Source organism: Cygnus atratus, chromosome 1 (assembly GCF_013377495.2).
Source record: "Cygnus atratus isolate AKBS03 ecotype Queensland, Australia chromosome 1, CAtr_DNAZoo_HiC_assembly, whole genome shotgun sequence".
Classification (NCBI taxonomy): Eukaryota; Metazoa; Chordata; class Aves; order Anseriformes; family Anatidae; genus Cygnus; species Cygnus atratus.
In genome coordinates, this window is record NC_066362.1 from 23,603,192 (window position 1) to 23,630,393 (window position 27,202).

Genomic DNA, 27,202 nt, shown 5'->3' on the forward strand with positions numbered 1-27,202 from the left:
ACTTGTCTCCTGAATCTCCACAGACAACCTGGTGCGAAGAAGTAAATTGTGAGGCTCTGAGTTGCATAACTTGGCTTACCAAATTTCAGGTGCGTAGTCAAGGTATGGAAGAGTCCTTGAAAGGTATTTTTATCTACAGAGAAGTCTCCGTGTGTGGACTATCAAGCCAAGGGCATCATACACTGTACAAGAGGCAGGAACCTTAAATAATGTGACCCACATCTCTTAAGGGAAAAAGACTAGAAAGGTGGTTGAACGCACGAACACATCTACTTTACCTATCCCATCGTGTTTCTCCTATCATCATTATGGAGTGGGGCCCCAATCCTTGTGTTCTTCAGATAAAGGTGTCAGCAGGAAGCAAAGCCGGTCTCCTTAGTGTTACTTGTCTCTTCTCTCTCCTGTGCCATTTCTTCCCATCTCCGTCCCTTCCCTTTCTAAAACTGCAAAAGGAGGTGGCGCTTACTTGCAACGTAAGCACACTTGTGCATATTTGAGACCTCTAAAATTTGATGAAGGCTTTGATATTTCTTTGTATTTCTTGCCATGATCCCTGAAGTGGACCTAAACCTTCGCAACAGGCACATGCTTAAGAGAGGTGGATCATGTACTGTCCAGGGCTGATAAACATTGCAGGCTCCTGAACTTAACCAAGCTCAAGTTTTCCAAGTTTCTGTGGAAGTGCTAGGAAATTTTTGTCTACTGTAGGAAATGCCTCTGCTACTTACAATGTAAAAATTGCATACTTGCGTGTCATTTAAGTGGCCTAATTAGTTTAGGGCTCATCTGAACAGAGACAGGCTCAGTTAGAAGCACATTTGGAGGAGACTGCAGCATGTGCCGTCTGTAGGATTGCTCAGTGCTGAGAACACTCACCCTGGAGGTGGGATATCAGCCCTTCCTAGCAGGATGGGAACGCACTGTTCCCACGTGGCAGGAGACAGCCTCAGCGCCAAGAAACAGCACCATTTCTCTTGAAACTGGACCACTGTGCAGAAGGGAAATGCAACTGCTGGGGCGTGGAGCTGCGATGTGCGTGCCACCACCAACGGCCTTCCCATGAGAAGGGGGAGGAGGTTCCAGCCTCTGGTCCACGCAGCAGCTTCTGTTGATGCTCTCTGTGTTAAGAGTGATGGGTTACAGCGCATAGGCTGCGTTGAGCACTGCAGAAGCGTTTTTGGAAGCTCTATCTACTTATGACAGCAGAGATAAGCTAATTGCTGAACAACATGAAGGCATTACCACTGTCTGACTCCAGTTTAGTTCACTTTGAATAACATGGGCTTATTAAGGTGTTGACACTTAAATGTGTAATTATTTAAACAGTAGGTTTTTGAGGTAACCTAAGACTTCAAGCAGTGCTTCTGCTCGATTGAGCAGTGTGATTTTTTTTCTTCTGCAAAATACTTGTGTTCTAGAGAAAGAAATGTCAGCCACCGAGTTCTGTCTAATTGGCTAATTTTCTGTCAACTAGTCTGATTTCTTACAGTTAGCTACCCAGTGTTCTTGCTGCTGCTGCTTTCCCTTTCATCACCCTTAGTGAGTTTCCATCTCCTTTTTCATGGCTTAAATAATGCTTGGCTAGTAGAGGTTTCCTCTGTACCAAAGCTTCCCATCCTTGCCGTGGTCAAGGTTAGAGTTACACCTCAGTAAGCGTTCTCCACAGCGAAGTGGTGCTTGACTTTAGCACACCTCTGTTCTGGAGCCCGGCCATCTGAGGCCGCCTGTGACTTCCTCCTGGTTTAATGACACTCAATGGCAACAGCCCTTTATTCTTGAACCCTTGTAGAAGCAAACTGCAAGCTGTCCTCCTGATCTTCTATCAAAGAAGAACCGAGTGGCATGGGAGCATCCAGCATCATCACCTGGTCAGGCTTCAGGGTGTCAGCTTAGGATAATGGGGATTGCAGCAGGTCTTACAATGCCTTCCTCCAGTACCTGCTCACCAGTAGTAGTATTGGTCAGGACAGCTTTTTCCAGATACCTACTTTAAGGAAATAAAAATAGAAGTATTGGTGTGTATCCTGGTAGGATGGGGATTGTATACAGCTAGGCAGTTCTGAATTGCAAAGTAGCATCATAGCATTTTTCATAGAAGCATTAAAGTAGCTAACTGTGTGCCCTGAGAGTTTCAAGCTGAAAGTCTTTTGACGGACTTCCTGAAGAAGCTACGGGCATTATATCAATATCAGCATGCTTCTTCAAGAAGTTGCTTTGCCTGGAAACAAACTGCAGCTAGTTGTAGTCTTGTATTGTAGGGCAAGGTTTTCCTTCAGTTTTCGTTGTAAGATTCTTCCCAGGGCTGGGAGGGGTAACTAGGAAAAAGAAATCTCCCATGTGGGATTTAATTGCCTCTGTATACACGGGTCTGCACCTTTCTTGGAAAAATCTGGAGTTTTAAAATTGGAAAGACTGAGAGTCACTGTCTTCAGAAGTATTGTCAACATGTAACACAACAATACCGAACCATTAGAAGAATACATTATACTTAGTTGTATTTTTACAAGCACTAAACTGGGAGTGATTAAGCACTGGAACAGGCTTCCCAGAGGTAATTTGGGGCCTTTAAACTTAACTGGTCAAGACCTTGAGCAACCTGACCTTGCTTAGCAATTGCTTAGCAATTACCCTTGCCGTGAGCCAGAGGATGGACTGGATGCCTTCGGGAGGTCACAGCCGACCCGAGGTATCTGAGGTTCTTTGATGGTGGCACTGCGAGCAGCTGGCAGCTGTACGTGGAGACCTGTATGCTGGCAAGGATTCTGCTGAGCTGTCCGGTGTGCCTCTTGCAGTCGGGCGTGCTGCTGTCTGTGCTGGCTTGCTTTACTGTTTTTGAGACACGCTGAGTTACTCTAAGTAATTAATTAGGTGTCTGCAGCAAGCGTTCATGCCAGAAGCTGATCAAAGTACTCGGGTACCTGCTGCCCAGCTGGAAGCTATCAGCACGGGTGTGAGCCACCCCACAAACGTGTGGTGACTCGTTGTGGCCACCTTTTGCAGGCAGAGGGTGTTTCATGAGCCCTGCGCTGATAGCGCATATCCTGCAGCCTGCGTGTCCAAGGATGAGACCAGCCCTGCCAGTGAGCTGATGACACTAGGCTTACTGCTTCACAGCTCATTAGTGTGAGGGGTGTGACGAGTCCCTGGAATCAGTGGCATGTCCTCCTGCAGGATGCTGGCTGTGGGAACGAGAAAAGGAAGCAAGCAGGTTGGTTTTCCTCTCGTACCCTGCTGGCTTCTTTCTTTTTCCCATGCACCTTTTCCAGATACAAAGGTATATAAAAAGGACAAAGACCTCAACAGAAGAGTTAAGCACAGCAGTAGGATCAACTTCAAAATCTTCGTACTGAAACCACAGCAATAACTTTTAAGTGTTAAGTAACACAGAATCTTACTGAAACTCAGAAAAACCACCCTAATTACTTGGAGGATTTAATGGCACTCCTGTTCAATTCTGCCTCTGAAGTCAGGGGCAGGACTTCTTGTGAAGAAATATTTGCATACATCTTTAAAGAAACGCTTCTAAATGTAACATTCGTTTCAAGAATGGTGTGAGAAACTGAGCAGTGTATATTAATTGGCTTCAAAAGACAAACTGAATGCAAATTCAGAAAAATAACATTGAACGTTTAAGTTACGGTATTTGTGTAAGTGTTCCCAAATGCTGCAGTTCTGCAATTAAAGTTGAAAAATGTCAGTTAGCATGGCTAAGATTGATAATGAATAGCAGTGGATGAAGTTTATGGTTCATAAGTTCATACATTTTTACAAGCTGTGTGTGTACATTTCCAAAGGTTGTGGATGATTAAATATTACTGTCAACTGTCTTCCAGAAGCTGAACAACATAAAGCATTGTAAAACATCATTCTTGTGTATGATGAAAACAAACAGAGGCTGAAGTAAAAGGAGATGGATTTTATTGTCCTTCTCCTGCCGAAATACATCTTGTATTTTTTACTGTGTTGTCCCTTAATTTTTTTTTAAAAAGTGGTGTAATAGTGGAATTCGTAATTAATGTACTAACATGTGAGAACCTCATTGTAGTCTGTCAACACTAGGAATTTGCACAATGCTAATTAGTAAGTTAAAATGTAACTGAACTCTAGGCTTGGTAAGTCTCAGAACAACACCTACTTTAACACCACCTACTTTAGATGCAGTGAAATTGTTCTCTAACTTGCAAATTGAGCTCTGTGCTTAGAGTATCCACGTGTAAATTAAACCTATTGTGATTACACAGAATGAGGACACTGTTTTTGCGTAATATTCTGTCTGCTCGTGGGGTAGGTGTTGATTCTAGGTTATATGCAGTCGTCATGGAGTTACGACAACTAGGGTTTGCCCGGATAATCCGGTTGGTGTTTTTGCTGCTAGATACAATAGGAAGCAATACATAGTGAACCAGTTCTTGATGCAGATCATTCTTCTGGACCTTGAATGTAAGGCGCATAAATTGCTGCCAAAGCCACCTTTTTCTTTGGGTAGCCCTACTGGGAGGATGCTGGTGGAGTTGGACTTGTTTCAGAGGGTTGAGAAGGCTTCTTGTATGGACAGTGGGGTTTGGTTGAATGCAATGTTGTCTTGGTTTCAACTGTAGAGTGGCACACCTGTGCTCCTTTTTGTTGTGGTGTCTACAAGGTTATCAGTTTAAAAAGGAGATGAAATGGCAGAAATGAGAGAGAAGGCTGTTAGAAGTTCTGAACAAAATATGGGCAGTTGTACCCCAAATCAAGTCTTTGCCTATTGCAGCATAAGGGAAAAGTAACACCTCTTACACCTGTGACGTCTGTCAGCAAACTGTTCTGGTGTGGTTAATTCAAGGTTCCCTTTTCATCACCTGATGAGTCCAGTTATGACTAAATTAGTTGTATTACCCTGTAGGTTATAGGGAGGGAAGTCTTGCTTTGCATTTAGTTGTAGAGCATCTGAGGAGATGACTGCAAAGCTCTTTGAGTCAGCTGTAACTTCTTCCTGGTGGATACCACAGTGGTGAGAAGTCGGTCTTACTACCTCTGAAGAAATGGTTGCGAAGAGGAACGTGTGAAAATTGCATCACAGGTCTTTGCCAAAGGTTATAAAGCTTCCCTAGGGAGTAGCTGTCAGTCCAACTAATTACTTTGCCTCTATTTTAACAAAACTAGAAGCTTTTTGATAAAACTCCGAGAAGCTCAAGTGATTCTTTCAGTCACTGTAAACCAATTGAAAAGCGTGACATGGGTGACAGTGATACTTAGCAGATACCAATAGATGTTGATGTGATGCACCAAGGTGTGCATTCTGGATAAGCCACCTGTTTAGGTAAGCAGTTAGTGTTGATGAAGGCGCAGCAATGCTTGTAGGGTGCCTGGGGAAACCTAGTATGGAGCCCATTGCTCGGACAATGTTTGAGATGTGATGAGGGTAATGAAAGCATAGATGCATTATTTTTATTTATTTCTGTATTTTTTGGTACAAGGATGGCTTAAAACTAGTATCATGTCTCTAAACAGTAGAGAAATTATGGGTAAAGAACTATGACAGAATATCTCTAAAAGCATGTGCAGCGTGGAGGGGCAACCAAGGAGCCATTCCTGCTGTCTCCTAGCATAAGAACTAGCAGGGATGGTGAACTGAAACTACCAGGTGGCACATTTTTAAATCAAAGGAGTTCTTGGCACAGTGTTTAAGTGAACAGTGAAATACGTTCCTGTACGCTGTTGTGGTGCTCAGAAATTCACATGGATTCAAGGAGAGATGAGATAAATTCGTGGAGGAAAAATACATGCCGTAAAACACACGTGTCGGCTTAGGAGGGCTTTGAGCTCCAGCCTGCCCATGCTGGGGGTCTGTTCCCATGGCAGAGAGGTGTCCTGCTGTGTTCCCTAGGCATCTGCCAATGTTACAGCAAGGATCCTGAGCTAGATAGCCTCTGGTTTGTGCAGTGACCGGCTTTTTAAGCTATATATCTTTGTGACTTGGCTACAAGATGAAAATTGGAGCCTTTGAAGAGTATTTATTCCCTCGTGGGACTTTTACAGTAGAACGCAAATTATGTATATACTAGAAAATATGTTCAGGTACATTTCCAGGCACGGAAGTAATCTGGTTTAGAATAATATTTTAATAAAATCTCTCCATTTGAAAACAGGACAACTTCACATTGCCAACTGGGAGCGATCCTTGTTCATGTGAATTCCCAAACCATGCCAAAGAATTTTAGGGGTTTGTTAGTTGGCATAGGTTAAAATCGTGCCAGAGACCATTTTTAACAATTAAGCAATATAGGCAGTTGCATTCCAATACCCGGGAGTGTTTCCAGGCCCTGTAATTTACAGCCTGAATATTGCATTTCTATTCAGTTTGAAGTAACGAACAGAAAAACGTAGTAGCACAGTAGGGCTTCTCTGTGTGACTGCCATAGTTACTGGTCCGCCTCTTACAGGCGAAGTCTTCTTGCTGATTTTAGAGCCAAGAACAAAATGTTCTATTAGGTTCTTAAGCAATTTAAATCTTGCACAAAAAAAGGGCATGGAATTGATGTGCGGTCATTTGAACTTGCCTGTATTACCACCTGGCAAATAGTCTAAAGTTGCTGTTTAGAATGAAGATCAGTAAGAGTTGCTTTGCAAAAATGTAAAATGTGTTAGTTTTACCTTAAAAGTAATCACTACTTTTCCTTTCTAGACGATGTCTTCAGCAGTTGTTCAAATATATGCAGCAGATCGCAATGCCATGTGGTCAAAGAAATGCTGTGGTGTAGCTTGCCTTGTAAAGGACAATCCGCAGAGGTCATATTTTATTAGAATATATGACATTAAGGTAAGTGTCTGTTCTTCTTCAGACTGACTTTGTTATATTTATTCTCCATTTTGAATTGAATCAGTTTAGGTGATTGTAGTTACACGCTTCACAGAAATTCTGAAGTAAATAGTCGTGCACTGAGCAGTTCAATGACAGTGCTTATTAATAGGCATGTGCAACTTTCTCAGGTGTTCTAAATTTAAATTATTTCAATATGTCAGCTCTTACAGATGAAATAAAGATGTGTGATTTTCTTGCAGCTCGCAGAAGCTGTCCTCCACTAATCAGATTAGTGAAACCAGTGAAAGCTAGCATAGTGTCAGTGATACGGATAGCTGTCAGAACTCCAGCAGGTGTTAGTACTTTGGCTGGTAGTAATAAAACAGATGCTGTGTTCTTTAGGGATGAAAACCAGAGTCTTCTTTTTTATGATCAGTGTGTTCATGCATGTGAAAACTGTAGGATAAACATTTTTTTTCCACAGTATATATATATATATATATTCATATCCATCCGATTCTAATATTTCACTCATGGCAGTGTGAACTAAGAGCTTATGTGTTCCAAGATGTTTTTACGACAAAAAAATGATACCTGGAAGTATAAGTCCTGACTTTCACTGAGACTTTGGAAAGCTTCCTGTTCCATCTATAGTTAGGAATAGCTCACTGTCTGTCAACATTAATTCCTTGAAGTCTCTCAGATTGATTCAGAAATGCTAGTGGGCATTTACATTTGTGATTTGGTACTTCATTATTAGGCTTAGAAACCTGTTCCTTGTGTGCTGAACAGTAATGCCATTTAAATATATAAAACTAATTAAACAGGTGAGATTTTTCTTCCCTTCAAGTTAAGTGTTTTCAGGTGAACCCTGAGCTGATAACATGCTGGTGTAAGCCTCCCTTATTGTTATTACTATTAACACTGTATTATTACTATCACTGCTGACTATTAGTGCTACCAACATAACTATTGTGGGATTATAGAAATTGAGGCATGTTTTTTAAAACATCCAGGAATCTGAACAGAAAGTAGAATGACGGAATTAGTCTGATTTCGTCTGGTTTCTCCACGTGTTCTAGTATACTTGGATTGAGCTCGTTCTTTGGGTGAATGACAGATGCTTAGCAATATGCAGCTTCAAACTCTTGTTTGGTTCTATTATGAAAGATGACCTGCAATTTGTCTTCAGGTGTTTCAAATCTTTTTTTTTTTTTTCAGGATGGGAAATTATTGTGGGAGCAGGAGCTGTACAATAACTTTGTATATAATAGTCCTAGAGGATATTTTCATACCTTTGCTGGAGATGTGAGTCTCAACATCTTTGAATACCTATTTTAGAATGTCTTTTAATAAAATGGTAACTTCTAATGTAACTGAGGTTTTCATTTCATTCTGTAAATTATTTATGAAAGTACAATATTGCTTGTTTTCTTTGAAGTTTTTTATGCTTATTTATTGAAATAACTTTGGCTTTCAACTAGAAAACTTAAGCCATGGAACAGAAACATAAAATGCACTTCTTTATTTTTGACTCCCATTAATAATGAAATTCTTTTGACTTACAGATGATGCTTGTGAAGTATCATCTATTTCTTAAAATAATTGTTTCCTCCCCCAACTTTGATTTCAGGCCCCAAGATTTTGCTCAAATTTGTTAGTATGAGCTCCAGATACTTGATTAATAGACAGACATTCCTAAGTTAGATTATGTTTCACTGAGATTTGTTTCCAAATTTACAGTGGTGGTCTTTTTTTTTTTTTTACTGATTATATCTTCAGAAGGTATAAGAACTTGTAAGACTTTGAAACATTCTCTTAGTCATGGGTGGGGGAATATTAATGTTTTTCAGACATGTCAAGTTGGTCTTAATTTTGCTAATGAAGAAGAAGCTAAACTATTCCGCAAAACAATAACAGATTTACTTGGACGACGGCAGAGAAAATCTGGTAAATATTTAAATTAATCTTAAATTCAGGCTTGTTTATGTTGTTCTGGGGGGAAGCAGGAAATTAATTATACGTCTGAAAGCAACTGGAGGCTTTGCTGCCATATTTATATTTAGAAGTCGTGTTATGAAGGTGCTTCATCTCTCTATTTTACAAAAATAATATTTTTTTTCTGAAATAACTTGGTGCTCCTTGCTATAAAGTCTCAGCTTGTAAGCTCCAAGATTGTGGTGTTTGAAAATATAGACCAGAAAGAAGCAAAAAGGGTAAGCTGTCAGTGGGAAAAAGGAGAAATCTTCCCGTAAGCTGTTTTCACATTTGATTAAACCCTATTTTAGCTCTGGGCTGTTTATAATGAATTTGTTTAAATTCAGCCCAAGTGGGTTGTAACAAAGATTTTACCATCTGGTATGTTCAGTAGTTCATGTGAATGAATTATTGGCATTGGTCCAGTGTTTAGTAGAGAAATATCTTCTATTCAAAACTAGTAATCTTGGCAGGGGCCGAGAACAGGAGACATAATGTGCCTATACTGTCCTTAGCAGCACAGGACGGTCTGAAGCACGGCATGCGTTTTGTCAGCTGCAGGATGCCTTAGGAACATGGTCAGTGTTTTAAAGGGAGCTCAGGCTTTCTCCAGATCTTGTCTTGGTCCTTTTCTCATAAACATCTCATTAACAACTTGCCTGTCTGACAGCCATATGACCATGGAGAGTAAGGTGATACAAAACGTAGGTTGGATACACATGGATGTGCTTAGGCTTGCTGTAAGCCGTAGTGTGGACTTGTGTCTAAGCTGTAAGATGCGTTTCTGTAGTCTGGCTTGGAATTGAATTGCACTAGCAATGCATGCAGCTAAGGCTGATGTAAAGGGCGGATGCCCTTGGAGTACCAGGGGCTTGCAAGTGTTCTCAGGAAGCTACAGGATCCATGTGTGTTTCATTCAGGGATGGTGGCTTAGGCACAGAGCATTTGTTCCAAAGCTTGGTTGGTTTCTTGAAGATGGTCTCTGCTTGAAACCAGAATATGTGCATTCTTGTGTGTCATTCTTCGTTATCGTGTGTCTAAAACACTGTGCTGCAGTGCACAGATGTGACTTGGAAGAAAGGAAATAAGTATCTGCATAGCTGGCCATAGCAAACTTTAGTTGAAAATAGTGGTTCAGTCAAGCCCCCTGTTCACAGGATGTTCAGCATAGTTTTTCTTGTTTAATCTTTGAGTAAATGTATTGGCTTGTGTGCTCAAATCCATGCTGTAGGATGAGCTTATTCCAGACATTTTGAAACGTCTTAAAAGACAAACAACTCTGCCCCAAAATGCTTACAATTTGAAGAAAACTTTAGTTAAAAAAGGAAAGCTAAAATACTCCACACTTGTTCTTACTAAGAGCTGGAAAACAAGAATTAAAAACAGTTATGAGATTTTTTTTTTTAGTCAAGCCACCAGGTGGAATTTCCTATTTGTCATTCATAGGGACTGTTTCTAATTATTCTCATATAACAACGGGCTTTGCATTTGTCAAAGGTAAAATGGATTTTCTGTTGGTACGTGTACATAGATTTTTATATAAATGCTTTATAAAAACATAATATGTGTAGGCTAAATTATGTTGTACACATAAGTTTATATATAATATTATATTAAAGCTTCATGTATTATTTATATTAGATAATAAATCGTGTGTGTATTCTAACACATCTTAACTTCTAAAGCTGCAGTAATGGTTTGGCTTTCTTAATACTTTTTCTGTTTAATGGGATCTTTACTCCCATGCTGTCCAAAATATATTTCATTTCCTAGCAGTGCCACCTGATGTGCTTTTACTGAAATGAGTACTCTCTGTGATCACTTGGCAGCCTGTTAGGCCATTCAGGGCTTGCTAGGAGACTTTACCAGGAGTCTTCTGGAAAGTTCAGGTTACAGGAAGGCAGCAAGAACAGCAGTTCTGGCTCAGAAAATTGTCTTGGTGCTGAGACTAGTATATGAAATATCATACAGCTGCAAGAAGAGGCAACAGTATTCTGCTCTTCCTCACTTGGCATGAAGTGTGTTCCAGTCAGTATACAGACAACTCCTGAGTAAGTGCATCTGGAGTTCAGCAGAGGTGAAAGTAGGGCTCCAAACAGAGAATGTATGAGAGTTTACAAATGTACAAAATATTCAGTAGAGAATAGAATGAGAGAGAGAGATTTTAATACCAGGCTGTTTTTTCATCTAGTTAAATTTTGATTTTAAAAAACTCATTAAATCCTTAACCATAGGTTAGAAAGAAATTACCATACTTAGTTAATTTCTCTGGTAGACTCACTTAAATAATCGCTCCATTTACTTCCTAAACGGATCCCAGATAGTTCCCCCAGTAAGCAGGGTGAACACAGCGTTTCTCCTCTGGGCCTGTCAGTATAGTCCATTCACATTTTGGGTATACTTGCATGTAGGTACCATTTGTTCTTATTTTTTTATCATCTTGCCTCAGAAATGTTAATGTGTGTGTTCCACGCTGTGAGAGAATTTAGCTTTATTTTTAACTGCCTTTCAGAAGTAGGAGGTTTCAGTTTTTGTCTGATTCTTTGGCACCTTGTAGCTCAGGGGTGGGAGCTCTTTTAGCCCTCTCTGAAGCTCTCTGCTTCCTCCACAAGCTTTTAGCTCCTGCTGCCCTTCCTAATGCACTTCATGCTGGGTATTGAATATGTACTAAATGGTACTGTTACTGCCTGGGAGGCAAGGGCATCTCTGCTGAGACTTGAATCCGATGCAAGCTGAGCACTTCAGAGATCTCTTTTCAGGAATGCATGCTGATGAGAACAGGGTTTCTCAGACACAGGCAGCTGGTGAAGTTGATCTTTTGGATCAGTAGGCTTCTCCATCTTCTGTCAGACCTCTGGTGAGGTCATCGGCACTTCAGAACAGGAGTTTTTGTTTCCTAGTCTGCAGTGGAAACCACAGAAAAACAGATCTAGTATCTTTTGGCCACAAATCATTATTCTTATCTAGACCCAGCAAAAATTGCGGGAAGTGTTTAAAGTGTCTTGCTTTGTTCTCCACTATTTTATCTCTTGACCTTTCTCCTAATGAAAATTTTAGTAGGTTGCCATGATTTGGCACAAGGCCACTTAACATTTCCTGTGAATGCCTACTGCTTTGCCCGCTTCCCCTCCTGTGCCAAATGGCTTGCCCTAAGTCCTGCACTTTCCTTTTCAGTTTCAGAGCTGATGCTTCCTAGGTAGGACTGCAGTTATACTCCAAAAGTTGAGCAGGTTCTTTTGGAGTCCAACATGAGTGGATTCTTAACCTAAATATTCCAGGAAGAGAAAACACAATATTTGGCCAAAAAGCCCCTTTTTTGTCCCCCAGCCTTTCACCTCTAAAACTAATTTTCTTTGAACTGAGAGACAAGTATCTTCTGAAGGCTTGCTCAGCAAAAGAAGATTCTCAAAGGGTTTTGGTCATCTTCTTTTGGAGGTTCTCTGTTCCCAGCTGAAGATCATCAGCATGTGAGGCTGACTTGTGTTGCTCACCTGTAATTTTAGATTTTGTTTTTTAAACATTGATAGGACAAGGTCAAGAATATCTCTGTAAGCACTGTCTCCCTTCCCCTTATGCTTGTGTCTGAAAAACACAACGGGTTAGCAGTTTTTCCAGGACTTGTTGAAGATGAAAATGTCTGTTTAAAAATTCTTCTTCAGCTCTTAGGAGGCCCTGTTACATTTCAGATACTCCAGTACATTCGTCTATATAGAGCCATGGTTTTTTGTGTGGTGAGATGATAGACCATGCTTGCATGTATGGTACTGCTAAATCAGAAGCCTTCTGAATATCTGTGTAGGTACACAAGTGGTGTAAGTTTAACTGGACTGTTTTTGTTCAAAACTGTGTTTTGAAGGAAGGCTGCAGGTTGGGTAAACGTTGAGGTGTATAGGAACAAATAGTAAGAGGGAAGTCTCCTTCAAAGGAGGATTAACCATTACAGGCTGAGATTAATGAGGTATGAAATGCTTACAACTACATTTTAAGCTGTCAAACCAAATTCTTCATGATCTGTGAAACAGTTTGGCTTTGTGAATAAAATATCATAAGGAGGTCTGAGTTCTGTTCGATGTTGTTCAGTTAGCTGCTGGGTAACAGGTGAAGTGTCTTGTGCTTCTGTGTCCCAGTTTCTTCACATAAAACCAAAAATAATTACAAAGTACATCTGGCTTTGTGGGAGAACATTACTGTATGAAAGTATTTCCAATTAAATTGAAGGAACAATCTCATTTAGGAAATCAGAAACCATAATACTTTGAAAATCTTGCTTTGATAGGTTGTACCAAAACAGCTGCTTTTTGAATGTTTCATCTTACTTTGTAGTCAAAATGTCTGAAATCGACTCACTAGCTATTTCTTTATGCTCCAAGTTGGCTTGCTTCAAATCAGTGCTAATTATCTAAAATGTGTTTTCATAATTCTATAGTGCTTAACTTCTTTCAACTGTTCAACAAGTAGGTTTTAAAAACGGGTTGTTAGGTCTCAGCTCAAGATCACTGAAAGTGCCACAAGAAAGTAAAGTTTAGAATGAATTTGCCCTGTGATACCTATGAATAAATAGTTCTTTTTCTTTTTCAACAGAAAAAAGAAGAGACCCACCAAATGGTAAGCTTTTTGCATGAACACTGCATTTTATTTTTTCCTACTGCTGTCACTTACGGTTTATGTATAGCTTTGTTTTGGACTTGTTCAGGATAGTCCTGTGGTAGCAAAAGCAGTAAACTCATATTCTGGAGGTTAGTATGTTTGTTTTGTTTCTGTTCTTTGGTATTTGTTTAGTTGTAGCTTGGAAGATTTGTGGCTGCTTAGCTGGCATTTGTAAAGGATGTTTTTGGAGAGGGGTATGTTTTCCTGTAAATAGGACAGAGGCCCTTCAGCTTAAGCTGTGAAGAAGGCTTTGTGTCTTTCATTTGCTGCTTGGTCTTCAGAATATACCTATAAAGGGTTGCTCTACAAAACATTGCTGAAATTCAAAGCTAATGTATTTGTCTAAAGGTGGGCATAATCGTAATTGATTTCATAAAATATGCATGACGTTTTAATTTGTTTATCTGACTAACCCTGTAACTTAGCCTTTTAGTAATGTGTCATACGTTTGTAAGAGTAAACTTCTTTTTCCCACAAGAGAATATTTGAATTTATTTGTCTTGGGAGTACATCTTACTGACATGAATATCTTTCTGGTTTTAAAATAAAAGATGGTTTGAAACTAAAAGAGGGGAGATTTAGAGTAGAGGTTAGGAGGAAAGTCTTTTCTCTGAGGGTGGTGAGGCACTGGAAAAGGTTGCCCAGAGAAGTTGTGGATGCCCCATCCCCGGAGGTGTTCAAGGCCAGGCTGGATGATGCCCTGGGCAACCTGATCTTGTGGATGGCATCCCTGCCCATGGCACGGGGGTTGGAACTGGGTGATCTGTAAGGTCTCTTCCAACCCAAGCTGTTCTATGATTTCTCAGAACATCATCATTAAATTCAAGGAAGAAGTCAAAACTATGTATCAGTTTTATCCAAAATTTTACCATTTATTCTTAGATCAAGTGAAAAATGCACATCAGTGAATATCAAGTTTGGAGTCTTTGATCTAATTATGACTCCACACAAGCTAAAAAGTGATTTCTCCGCTGGTATTTCTGTTGATGCCTGTTTTTCGCTTGAGCAGGAATATCACCATCTGATCGTCTAGGGGTCCCTGAACCCCTATTGTCTGAGGAGGTGGTCTTAAGTTTATTCTAACCAAGACATCCAAGTGTCGCAGTAGGTCACCAAAATACTTAGTCCTTAACTAATGCTGAATTATGGGAACCACAGATATCCTTTCTCCATGCAATACACTTCTCAAAAAATTAATACACCTCTTTCATAAACATTAATTTTGAGGAAGCTCAGGCAATCATCAGCTTAACCCAGGCATTTTTAGTATCCTTTCATTCAATGGTGACTAGGTTGCTTAGTTTTGAAACAATCATATTATTATCGGTCTGGTCTTATCTACTAGGTTTTCTGAGCTTTGGGAGCTCAGAATTAATTGTTGACCATCTTGAGCAACATTTGCTTTCCATCACCTAGAAGTTCATTCCTGGTAGCGATGTCTGCAGAGCAAAAAGAAAAGCGGTGATGACCACGCAGTGCCACCAACCAGACCTCAGGCAAAAAAAAAAAAAATTGAGAAAAATAGTGAAGTACTGAACTTGCATTAATTGATCCCATCCACTTAGCCTGAATATTCGGTGGAAAACACAGGCTGATGCTCAGTGTTTCAGGTTTATAATCACTAGCCAGAACTCTGGTTTTTAGTAAACTGTTCTGCTGGGACATCTGTGGCTCTTCCATGATCTGTATACATTCCTTTTCTGGTTCTTTGGAATGCTGTGATGCCTGCCTTCTCTGCTGACAGGTGTGGTCATGCTCGCTGTAGTCTCAGGTGAGACATGCTGAGGGCATAGGTTAGAGCCTCCGTTGGCTGTGACCTCCAGGCTGCAGCATTTGGAGTTCAGTCTAGAGCTGGTCTATACTATACATACCACCAGTGTGTAACAGGAGAGGAGTTACAAAAAAAAAAAACAAACAAACTGTTGTAGGGTCATCTGGCTTTTGTTATACTCCCCATATAAGTAAAATTGTCTTATTTTGGGGAAAAAAGGGAACACCTTTTTTGTATGTACTATGTATCAATACATAATTATCTTTAAATCTGAAAAACAAGAACAGGCACACTTCCATACTCAAAATCCATGCTTTGAAGTATTGTGGGGAATTTTGTTTTAGTGGTGCTTGATTGTCTGGATTTTCTACATGTGTTGAAATAAATGGGGAGTTGCACAGAAAAAGTGCTCTTACTTTTTGTATGACGTTTACAATGGTACAGATTTAAGGGTTTTTTTTTTTTTTTAGAATTGCAGGATTAAAATCAAATTGGCATTAAGAGTTATGTAAAATGTATTACCCTGTAATTTCCTGGGATTTGTGTTCTACTGGCTTGTTATAGCTAGGTCTTTGTGCAAATCGAGGAGTTACTGTGGTCGAATTCATCTCTTAGTGAAGTTCTGGATGAAATAAGGATTTGTCAGAATTAGGTTTTGAGGGAATCTTTAAGAACCATGTGACAGAATTGTTTCATCTGTTAACTAGAACAGTTTGCATTTATTGTAGAGCTGTCAGTAGTCAGGGACAGATGTCTACAGTGGCTCTAAAATACAGAGAATTTCATAGAATTTATATTTCAAGATGTTCTGTACTACATTTTCTGGACCCCCTTCTGAAGATGTCACAGATGCTGATACCAGTGGATGCCTATGGCCACTGTATTGTCAAGTGCTTCCTAACGATGAGCTGTATATGCCTCTCTCATCTTCACTTATTGAGCTGTCTGTACCTGATGGGGAAGGTGCTTGTGTTTTGATGGGAAAAATTTTACTGGATATAAATATGGCAGTTCTGGAAGAATACAGTTCTTTCCAAGGTACTTTTATCCCTCGTGGACATCTGAGGTGTAAACCTGATGGTAAGAATAACTTTCGTCGTGAAGAGTTTGCTGTGGTCTCTGGTGCGAATATTATTAGACTCAAGGAATTAGGCAATCAGTCCTTAATTTGAGCTCAGCTGAACAAAACTTTATTTTGCAAATGGCTGCTTCTTTATACTTGTTAAGACCAGTTACAGTCAGTTTAAGACTTTAGTCCTTGCAAATACGCCTTTTTGCATTTAAAGAGTTGAGACTCTTGAGAAGAATATCAGGAACTCACTATCAGTTCTCAGTGCAAAGGTACATATTTATTCTTGAATGTCAGTATAGCTTTTGAAACTACGAATATCACTGTAATATTGAGAAGGTATAATATTGGTGACTGAAGTGAGAATCAACTCCTACAGTATTTTTTCTTCTACAATCTAGTGAAACTGTAGTTTTCAATTCATCCTGAAGGTTGGTTTAACACCACATTGTTAAGTTCTGGGTTGATTAAATTCACCAACTGTTGAATATTATGTGAACTTCAAGTGCACTTTTAACAACACAAATTGCGCATAGTTCTACGTGGTCAGTCTGTGTTTTGTATTCTCAAAGGATAGCTGTCTAGGTCATAGCACCTCTAGATCAAAGCATTTCTTTGTAGTAGAAAAAACTTTAGAAATTCTTGGTCCTGCAGTTTACATTCAGTTTTAAAAACTTGTCCTCTAAGACTGTCACAGGAGTGTAGGAGTTGTCGTGTTTTTAGATGAGTTTTGCCTAGCCCTGTGTCTTGTTTCTGTTCATGTTTCTTGTTCTGGTCAGTACTAGATGCTTCCCACCGAAGTGTTATGCTGCAAACGTCAGATAATTTATCTTTCATTGTCTGCTTCTCCTTTTTAATTCAGAGCTTGGACTGTGAAAACAGCTCGTTGGCGCTTTCAGAATGCGTAGGATAATTCTGAATAATCAATATAAAAAAAAATATAAAAAATATCAGTTATCAAAAAATCAAAATAAGGTTCTGATTCACTTAACTTAGTCAACATTTTTATCGTACACCCAGTAAAGTTGGATGCGAGAATCTTATTTTAATTGCTAACCATTAAATAGTAACTCAGAGTATGCTTTTCAAACTACTTCTGGACAAACTGGTCTTAAGTAGACCTGCTTAATTTCAGTTTTGGAAGAATGAGATTGCTTATTCTTTTAGCAGGATTCTTTAAAACTACACATATACGTATGTGTGCAAATACACACATGAAAAATGCATGAATTGCCTCATAGTATTTAAATAGCATTATCACTTGCCTTATGTCAAGAGTTACTTGCCATCAAAACTAAAAAATCTGAGTGGAAAATATTCTAGGTATGTTTATTTGCTATAATATTACAAAGGTAACATAATACTAGAATGCTAAAATCGGCAGGAGTGTAATTCAGATACATTTTAAATAACAAGTTTAGTAATTCAGAGTTCTTTATAACAAAGAGCAAGGCTTGAGAACATAATTCACAGAGTGTTTACTTTGTTTCTAGTATTGCTTTTACTGTCACAAGCTCTGTTTTTCATCTGGGACTTGGATTGTTTTCCAAACCTGTCAAAAAGAAATAAGAACTCCTGAATAGCTCTATAAATGCTGTCATATCTTTGAAGACAACAATATTCCCACCTGATGCTTATTAAGCAAAGGTTCCCTCTCCTTTAAGATGCATTTATTGTACTGCCAAACGTAGTGGCATGCTGGGTGTTGCTGTTCATGGCACTCAATTTTAAGTCTCATCTAGGATGGTAGTTATACCGGTATTGTGTACAAGTGCATATATTAATGTCTCATTTCATGTATTCTATGCACATGAAAACCCTTTAATTTAGAATTAATTTCTTTGCCAATTTTGCGGAAACAGAATTCTAGCTTTTTTTTTTGCCGTTTCTCTGCTCTAGCAATGCCTCTTTTTCTTCAGTAAATAACTTATAATTATGCATCTGACATCCAGGACCCAGTCAGATGCATGTGGTACATAAAGCTGTGGCTACAGTACAAGCATTTTGCCACGTGCGCACGCACACACAAGAAGTTGTTGGTTAAATATTGTTTAAATACAGCTTTGTTGAAACATGTTATTAAAAGTTCTGTTCTTTTATCTTCACAGGCCCAAACCTACCAATGGCAACTGTTGATATCAAAAACCCAGAAATTACAACTAACAGATTTTATACTCCACAAGTCAACAATATTTCATATACCAAAGAAAAGAAGAAAGGAAAAACTAAAAAGAGAAGATTGACAAAGGCAGATATTGGAACACCATCTAACTTCCAGTAAGGACTGACTTTCTTTTAGTTTTGTCAATTACACATGGGTTTTAAATGTGTTACCATTGTGTGTAAACTGACCTACCATGAATGCTAGTTGGCATGTTGCTGGGTTTAAAAATTTAGATACAGGTGAGAGTTTACTGAATCTGTACGTAAAATGTAACCTGCTGTCCTAAAATAAATTAATTTAGCTGTATAAATATGCCTCGCTTAAGCTGTCAGCTCAGCGTAGACTCCTCTTAAATTCATCCTCAATGGTCAACTCTTAAACTCCGTTATTCTTACAGCTATACATGCTTAACTGTGCATTGTCAAACAGGTCCTGACTTGTCATAACAGCAGCAATGACATAGCCATATTATCTCTGACTTTGTAAACTTAATTATTCTGGTATGCGGGCTCGTACCCGTACCTTGTGATGAAAGTACAACATGCATGTATATACCTTTTAGGAACAGGTTGTTTTTTCGAGTATTTCTTAGATGTCTTTGTTCTTTTAGTTATCTGTAATTTTAAGCTTCACTTTGATGAAAGTTGCTTTTGGTCAGCTTACTGAATTAACTATTGTTTTTCCTGAATTATAATTTGGCAACTTAATTTTCTGCCTTTTAAAATCAGTGTACTTTATTTGCTAAAGTAACATTAAAGAGCTCTAGTTAGTTATGGGAAAGATCAGCTTCTGTGAAGTGTTGGAAAACCAGCATGAGATTTACATGCCAAATGAAAGTCTTGTTCTTTCAAACCATTATTTTGCATCGCTTCCACTGACATGCTTTTCCAGAATAAAATTCAGTAAAAGTAATGCCAGTATTACTAGTTACGATAATGTTGTTGCAGTGTTTTGAGTCTTCTGTACAGAGTGCACAGGGAACAAAAGGAGAGGTGGGTTAAAATGCATCCCTGTTCAGACTGTGCTTAGACAGGTCAGACCTCAAACATGTTTCTTCTGACATGAGTATTGGTGAAGGGACATCTATTAATGTCACTTAATACCAAACAATGAAGAAAAGGATGAAGAGAGACATAAGGAAACTTGTATACTGATTCGTAGCTGGTCACTGCTGTAGCTCTGCTGATGCAGACGTCAGTGTAGGTGGACAGTACTGCAAATAAAGATTTGCATTCGTATAACTTACCTCTGATCAATACTTGTGGAAGGGTGTGCAGTGGTGCAGATATAAACAAAATTTGTTGCACTTGTCTTTTCGGTTCTGATAATTGTGGGACGCTTTATGTGCATTCACAGAATATTAAAACAGTTCTAGAAAAGCTGAGAATAAGATAAAGTATTTAATGAAGTTCAGACAAAAGATGTATTCTAGGCTATGTCAAGATTTGTACATAGACTAGCTTTAAATGTAATTTCAAATTGTAAATGGTAAACCTTTGGAAAAGAAGCTTGAAAGTCTCTGTTGGTCCAATTAAGGTCTAGTTAAGTTTCCTGTAGAGTACAGCAGAGTATCATCTTACTATATAAAATAGTTGTAGTTGCTCTTTTTGTACAAACATATGGAAATTACTGTTTGGTGATGTTTAGCAAACATGCCATTAGGAAAAGCTGTATGCAGCTTGATCTGTGATACCGGTGAAGACCAACATTTGCTACTACTTATGCCAGAACAAAGTTGCAATCGGAAGTAGAATTATGGAATTGCTTCTGCTAGTCAGATGTTGACTTCTAGTGCTTTTAGGAAAAATAAAATAAAAATCAAACTACGCTTAATGTGACATTGCATATGCTCTTCTAAATAACATAAGAATTGCAGTTTTCCTAATAAATACACATTTTATTTTAAAAGACCTGTGAAAATATGTTAGTCAATGTATCCAAGTAACTTATTTCCCTCTGTTTGAGGGTTGAAAAATAAATGAGAAGTAATACTAACATTGATTATAAGATATATAATCTTTAATACCAATTAAGTGCAATAATCTCTGAATCACATACAATCTCTTGAAAGAGCACTGTGAAATTAATATAGGTATGCAGAGATGTATATGTAAAATTTTATTTGCTGTTAAATTTCTATTAACTTGCCAAAAACAGTTAATCCATTGTAACTAAATGTCTAATTTATGTGAAGCCAGCTTATCATCCAGAATAATACATTAATTGACAAATCATCCCATATTTTGCTAATAAAAAACGTTTAAATATTTAGGCAAAACAGAGGGCTTTCCTTTTTTCTGTAGCAGACCATTTACTTTCCTTCTTGCCCTTTGAACTAAGTAATCAACTAACTGCAGTTATAACAAGACCAAAAACTGAATGTGGGGCCTCCTCAATAAAAAAACCTAGTGCTTAGTGTTGGTACTAACAGTAGCTTCAGGTCTGCCTATGAAGACTAAACTCCACCCTTGATCTATGTGCAGTCCTTCCATCTCCATAAGTACGTACCACAGGGTGGCACGGAGCCTTAAGGTTTTGCCACAGGCTATATGTACCCTAACGGGGGAAACTACTTCGCCACTTGGTCTTTTTGATATGATAGAACATAGGAATAATTGGAGGTTTTGTTATTCCTTTCTCAAGTGGAGCACTGAGGAGTAAGAATTGCTTAGTGTCTTACTGGGCTGAAGGTAGAATCTGGTATTAATCCAGTTAGCTGGGTGTCCAGTTATTTTAGTTGACAAGGTCCCTTTTACGCTGATTAAATGGACTTTTCTGCTTTTTTAGACACATTGGACATGTTGGTTGGGATCCAAACACAGGTTTCGATGTAAGTAATTTAATGTTTTTCAAGATACCAGATGATTAAAGCTTTAGCGGCTTTTTAATGTAAATTTTGAAGATTGGAATCAAATAAGTTAACTGTACATCAGACTAGTTACAAATTGTGTGATCCTGTTATGGGATTCAAACAGACATTGGAGTAGAAGGGAATAAGAGGGATTTGGGATTGGGGGCAAAATATTTAAAACTTAAGTTGATATGCAAGGTACTTTACTTTCTTAAAACAGACCTTGCTGACTGAAAAGTCAACTCAGAGACATATAGTTGTTTTAGCTGTCCCACTAAACTGTATCATTTTTTTTCCCCATTACAAGTTATATTTTAAAAACTTCTATGTCAAGCTGCTTAAAACTAATGTATGTGACTTGCAGGTGAATAACTTGGACCCAGAACTGAAAAACCTGTTTGATTTGTGTGGAATTTCAGAGGCTCAACTAAAAGACAAAGAAACTTCAAAGGTCATATATGATTTCATTGAAAAAACAGGAGGTGTGGAAGCAGTTAAAAATGAACTGCGCAGACAAGGTAGGTGTCCTTTTATTTCCGCACAGAATTTTGAAAGGTGTTTTTTGTCTTAAGGATTGGAATAGAAACTGTTGGTGAGCAATTCTTGATATATCATCTTCTTAATCTGGATTTCATACCACCACAGATGCATTGAATTTCATGTTTCTGTACACCATACACCTTGTAAAAATGCCCACGCATGAGTACTTTCTCATTAAGGATAGGATTGGACCCATGTCAGTTAAATAATTGCCAGTAACACTTAGTCTAACTGCAAAGCTATGCATGTATTCCATACAGATTTTTCAGACTGCAAATGTTGCATATTTATTTATAATCTTGGTCTTATAAATAAATTAAAACCTTAGAAGCAATATTGCTGTTGTCAGATATGGTAGTAGTACATGGCTGACAGATGTGTGTGGTGTCTCTCTACCCTGCCAACACTGTAATGTGTGCCTTGAAAAAAGCTAGAGACCTGCAGATTTTATGTAAATATTATTTAAAACAAAGGAAAGCTTTTCTAGTTTAAAGGAAAAAGTACTAGTTTTGATGAGGAAGATCTGATTTAGGTTTCTGCTGCAAGATAATTCTCAAATAAGCTATTTCCTGCCTAACCTTTGAATGTGATCTCAGCTGATGTGTTAGATGCATTTGCTGCAGTATCGCAAGTCAATCTGAAAATTAGGCTGCCAATATGAAAGTTCTAAAAATTTACCTAGACCACTTCTCAGGAGAAACAAGAAATAAATTGTGTTGGAATTACAGCAGTTTGAAACTGGTGAATAAATTGTTTGAGAGGCTGAATAGATGTAAGTTCAGAGTACAATGACTTGTTACATTTATTCCTAGGTCCCCCACGTTGGAATGGTATGTATTTGAGCTGTCATCTGAGCGTATGCTGCTGTGTGATTTTCTTCCTAGACAAAAAAAACTTAGTTGACATCTGTTTGACTGCAATACTAAAAATTATAGTCAAATTTCGTAGATAAATTGAAAGCAAAATTTCAGTTGCTTTTTTCTCAGCAACAAGTCTGTCATTTTTTTATATAATCTTAACTCTGTTAAAATGTGTACAGAGTTGTTGATCTAAAACTGTTGATCTTTAAGTTAGACTAAGATTTGCCTTGGAGCCTGAAGACTGGCTTAAAATACTTTAAAAATGCCATTTTCCTGTTATGTGTCTATTAACTTCAAGTTGTGTCCACTTGCATGTATACAACTGAAAGAAAAGCTGCCTCGTCTTTAATGTGCATGATAATAATCTACCTCTATGCTTTTTGGTAGAGGTAGACACAAATATTAACAGTATTTCAGTGGTTTTGTCCACAGTTATGTGATTTGTAGGTTTTACTGCTGTTTGAAGTGTTTTTTTCTCAACTGAAACACATTTTCCTGTTTTATTGCAAGAATTTCTGTGCTTAAGTGTTCAGAGAGTTACAGACACTTTGTTTTGTTGTGATAGTTTTTTTTTTCCTGCCCTTTCCCTAGCTTTGGTACTGTTGGTTGTTTTTTAGTGACAATACCATCAACAGAAGGTTGTACAAATTTTTATGTTAATAGCTGTGTAGCACTTATAAAAAATAAATTATTTTCTTGTTTTGCTGCTTTTTTGTTTGGGGGGAAGGGAGAGAGGATGAGGTAATGGTTCTCCATCCTTGCTGCTCCTCCTTCTTTTCACTTCAGTCCAGATAAGTGTGTAAAAAAAGAAAAACAAACATCCAACTTCCTGAACTGTATTTCCACAGTTTGGAGGTGCCATATTGCTCTAGATGTGATGCAAATAAAAATCCTTCCCCCCAGGAAAACTTAAGCCTTGTGTTCAAAATCTACAGGCACCACAAACTCTGGAGTAGGATCACGTTGCATCTTTTCAGTAATGCAGGAAAACTCTAGTGCTTGCAGAGTAAGACTTGAAAATACTGGCCTCCAATGGCCAGGAAGGAAATAACACCCTTATCAACCAATAAGGGGAGGTACATTTTTTGTGGTTGTTCTTGATTTTCTTTTAATCAAGAATGTTGGCAGTATTTCTCCTGTAAATATATGAAGTTTGAGAGGAGATGAAGGGGTACGTCTCAGATGAGTAGGGAAAGAGGTACGGTGTCTCTCCTTCTGCCTCAAAATCGCTCTTCTAGGGCTTTCCAGCACAGACAGACTGTTTTCTCAGCTTGTAACAGGATAGAAGAGGTAAAGAAGCATCATCTTAAGGGTAATACCCTTTTTGTTATCAAAGCACATGAAATCAAATGTGAACTTTCTTAATAATCCGGGTGCTGTCATATAACTGAGTAGTGATGGGCAGCAGCCACACCACTTACATTACCACAAGCCATTAGGTGCTTGATGGCAGAGGAAATGAAACTGTGTTATTTAAAATGCCATTAGCAAAGCAAGTACGTTTCAAGGCCAAATCATATGGAAGTGATCCTGTGCTGAACAAACCCTGAAGGTGTTCTCTTCCTATAGTCCTTCCCATAAATGTTGTTGGAACAAATTTTCAGTAAATTCTGATCTACAGAATTTTTTCTACTGGGTGGGACAGAATTTTGTATATATGTTCACTCAGATTTTTCAAGCCTATCTCAGAGCAGCTGCTGTTGGCAAATAAAGATTGAGCAAAGGTATGTTTGCTAATGACTGCCACTTTTTTCAAGCTCAATTTGTCTGTATACCTAGAATAAGGTACAGAACTATAAGATCATCCTCATGTTTTTATGGCATAAAACAGGTTTTTATGACAGGTTTAGAAACACCATGATGAGTTCTTTCATTGCAACAAAGTAAAAGAAACATTCACATTGTTTAGAAGGACAGTATTCCTAAATGAGTATTAGATAATGTTTGTTTGTTTTGCTCTTAAAAATAGGCTTATTTGCCAACGCACAGAGGAAGTCAACTCTGCTACACTGAAGCAATAGTTGATGAAGAGAGATGAGGTTTTGCTTCTCTTTTGTGTTGTCTATGGAGGAAACTGCTTCATTAGATTGAAGCTTTTCCCTGGTCTGTCACTATTAACTTGAAATGCTGTTACCAACAATGCCACTTCACTGTTTGGCTTCGCAGTTGCTGCTAGGCTGTGTTTTAAGGAGGCAAAGGCATAGAGTTAAACACAGTGAGAGAGTATGTTCAGCATTGTATCCCACCTATTCCTAATTCTAATGCATTAGTATTTTTTGAAGCATCATCTTCCAGTAACAAAACAAACAAAAAGCACCTTGCCTTTACTCCCTAATCAAATAATAGATAGCCTATGAAGTGGAAATTCTGTATTTCATTTTAAGTGTGTTTTTAAAGCCTCTTTCACTTTTCTTCTGGCCTAGTTCAGCAAAATTTCAGTGTTTTGAATATTTTTCTGCATTTTGTCACGGGAAATTGAAATGCTGACTTAAGATACACTTGTATTATGAAGGACATTAACCACACTAAAATTAATGACCCAGCCAGTGTTGTGACTTCAGTCGTCTTACGTACTGCACTTGCTTCCTGCAGCGTTGCAGCTTTTACGAGAGTTTCCAAAATACATGACATATATAGGGGCTATATTCAGCTTACTTTGTATTCATGTAAGCATAGCTTATGTCCAGCTATCTTCAGCTTAATTCAGAGTTGGTAAAACTTGTACATGCACAGAGATCCTTGCAAAAGTCAATGCAGACCCTTTTTTTCTTCTTCTGCCAGACTCTGAAAGACTTGTGAGTATTGAATATCATGTAACTGTAAATTATTTTGCTGTTTCAGCTCCACCTCCACCACCGCCATGCAGAGGAGGACCCCCGCCACCTCCACCACCACCTCCCCATAGTTCAGGCCCCCCTCCTCCCCCTGCTAGGGGCCGAGGGGCGCCACCTCCACCTCCCTCAAGAGCTCCAACAGCAGCACCTCCACCCCCACCTCCATCTAGACCAGGTGCGGCAGTGCCCCCACCTCCTCCCAACAGGATGTATCCTCCTCCACCACCAGTGCATTCATCATCTGCGCCATCCGGCCCTCCTCCACCGCCGCCACCACCAAGTGGGTCGTCTGCTCCTCCGCCGCCGCCTCCTCCTCCACCTCCTCCCGGTCCTCCCCCGCCACCCGGCCTTCCTTCAGAGGTCGATCACCCGCTTCCAGTTCCTGCAGGAAACAAAGCAGCACTCTTAGATCAAATCAGAGAAGGAGCCCAGTTAAAGAAAGTAGAACAGAACAGTCGACCAGTGTCCTGCTCAGGAAGAGATGCGTTGTTAGACCAGATACGACAGGGTATACAGCTGAAATCTGTGAGTAAAACTTTCTCATCTAAGTCCTTTGGGAGTTGCAAATGGCTGCAGTACTCCAATATCAGTAGTAACTTGTGGCTTTGTTTTGGGCTCTATCATAATTCACTGAGTTTTCGAAATAATACTCTAAACAATACTATTGGAAAAATGCTCAGTATGTGTACTGGCTATGGATGAGTATTGATGAACGAAATTATTCTTGTTTCAAAATCATTTCTCGCTTTTCAGTCAAGCTTTAAGCATAAATCCTACAGTACTGATACCACAGTATCACAGCTGTAAAGAACTTTTGCAAGAACTACGATGAAAGATTGCTGATGTCATGAATGCTTCAGTAAAATCTTCTAAACAACTGCAGGGGATGAGTTCAGCAGTAATGGTACTTGAAGGCAAACACTAGAATTACTTAACTTTTTAAAAAGTTAATCTAACAAACTAAAGTTGTACTATATGACAAAAGAGAATAGTTCAGCTTTTTATAAGTAAAAGCTTAGCTTGGGCTAAAGAAACTGTAGTTTCTCTCTTCTTTCTGGCTGAACATAAACTCATCAATTTTACGTTTTTCTTCTAGAAATACATATGTTCTGTTTTTTTAATTGTACCATCATAACTTTTGTTGTATCATCATAACTTTTTTTTTCCAAGGTATCTGATGGCCAGGAGAGTGCACCACCTACACCTGCACCCACCTCAGGAATTGTGGGTGCATTAATGGAAGTTATGCAGAAAAGGAGCAAAGCCATTCATTCTTCAGGTAAGTCTGGAATTTTTCTGATTTCAAGGCATCAGATTTTCAAGTGTTAACATTTCTATTGACATAAAACGTTGGGGGAAAAAGCATGGCTTTCAGCATGTAGTCAAATACAGAATGCTCTAGGCAGATCTCTAGTGATGATTCAAGTGGGTGCTTTGTGCCACTTTGAATTACTGGTGTATAGTAGTTTGCAGTGATAATGAATTTAAAATTACTAATCAAGGTTAGTATCGTCTATAAAAAGTTTTTACAACTTATTTTGCCCATGAGAGATGTGATTAATTTTTTTCCTCATAATATTTTGAAAAGAAGGGTTTTAATACTATGTTTCTAGAAGCCAGGGCTCTTGCAGAGGCTCATGTGCTTAAAATTTAACTGTAGCTTCCAAGTGTGCTTTGGATGCCACCTGCTGGATGATAAACAGATAAC

The 27,202-nt window shown here is 38.7% G+C and overlaps 1 protein-coding gene across 1 annotated transcript in view; it reads left to right on the forward strand.

Annotated features, from left to right (window-relative positions):
• WASL (WASP like actin nucleation promoting factor) overlaps positions 1 to 27,202 on the forward strand; it is a 49,796-nt gene that overhangs the window by 18,915 nt on the left and 3,679 nt on the right. Inside the window, exons 2-10 of the mRNA XM_035559376.2 lie at positions 6,665 to 6,799; positions 8,003 to 8,089; positions 8,635 to 8,731; positions 13,340 to 13,363; positions 18,354 to 18,522; positions 21,197 to 21,239; positions 21,625 to 21,778; positions 25,502 to 26,019; positions 26,665 to 26,773. Coding sequence (XP_035415269.1) covers positions 6,665 to 6,799; positions 8,003 to 8,089; positions 8,635 to 8,731; positions 13,340 to 13,363; positions 18,354 to 18,522; positions 21,197 to 21,239; positions 21,625 to 21,778; positions 25,502 to 26,019; positions 26,665 to 26,773 — 1,336 coding nt within the window. The remainder of the gene's footprint in view (positions 1 to 6,664; positions 6,800 to 8,002; positions 8,090 to 8,634; positions 8,732 to 13,339; positions 13,364 to 18,353; positions 18,523 to 21,196; positions 21,240 to 21,624; positions 21,779 to 25,501; positions 26,020 to 26,664; positions 26,774 to 27,202) is intronic.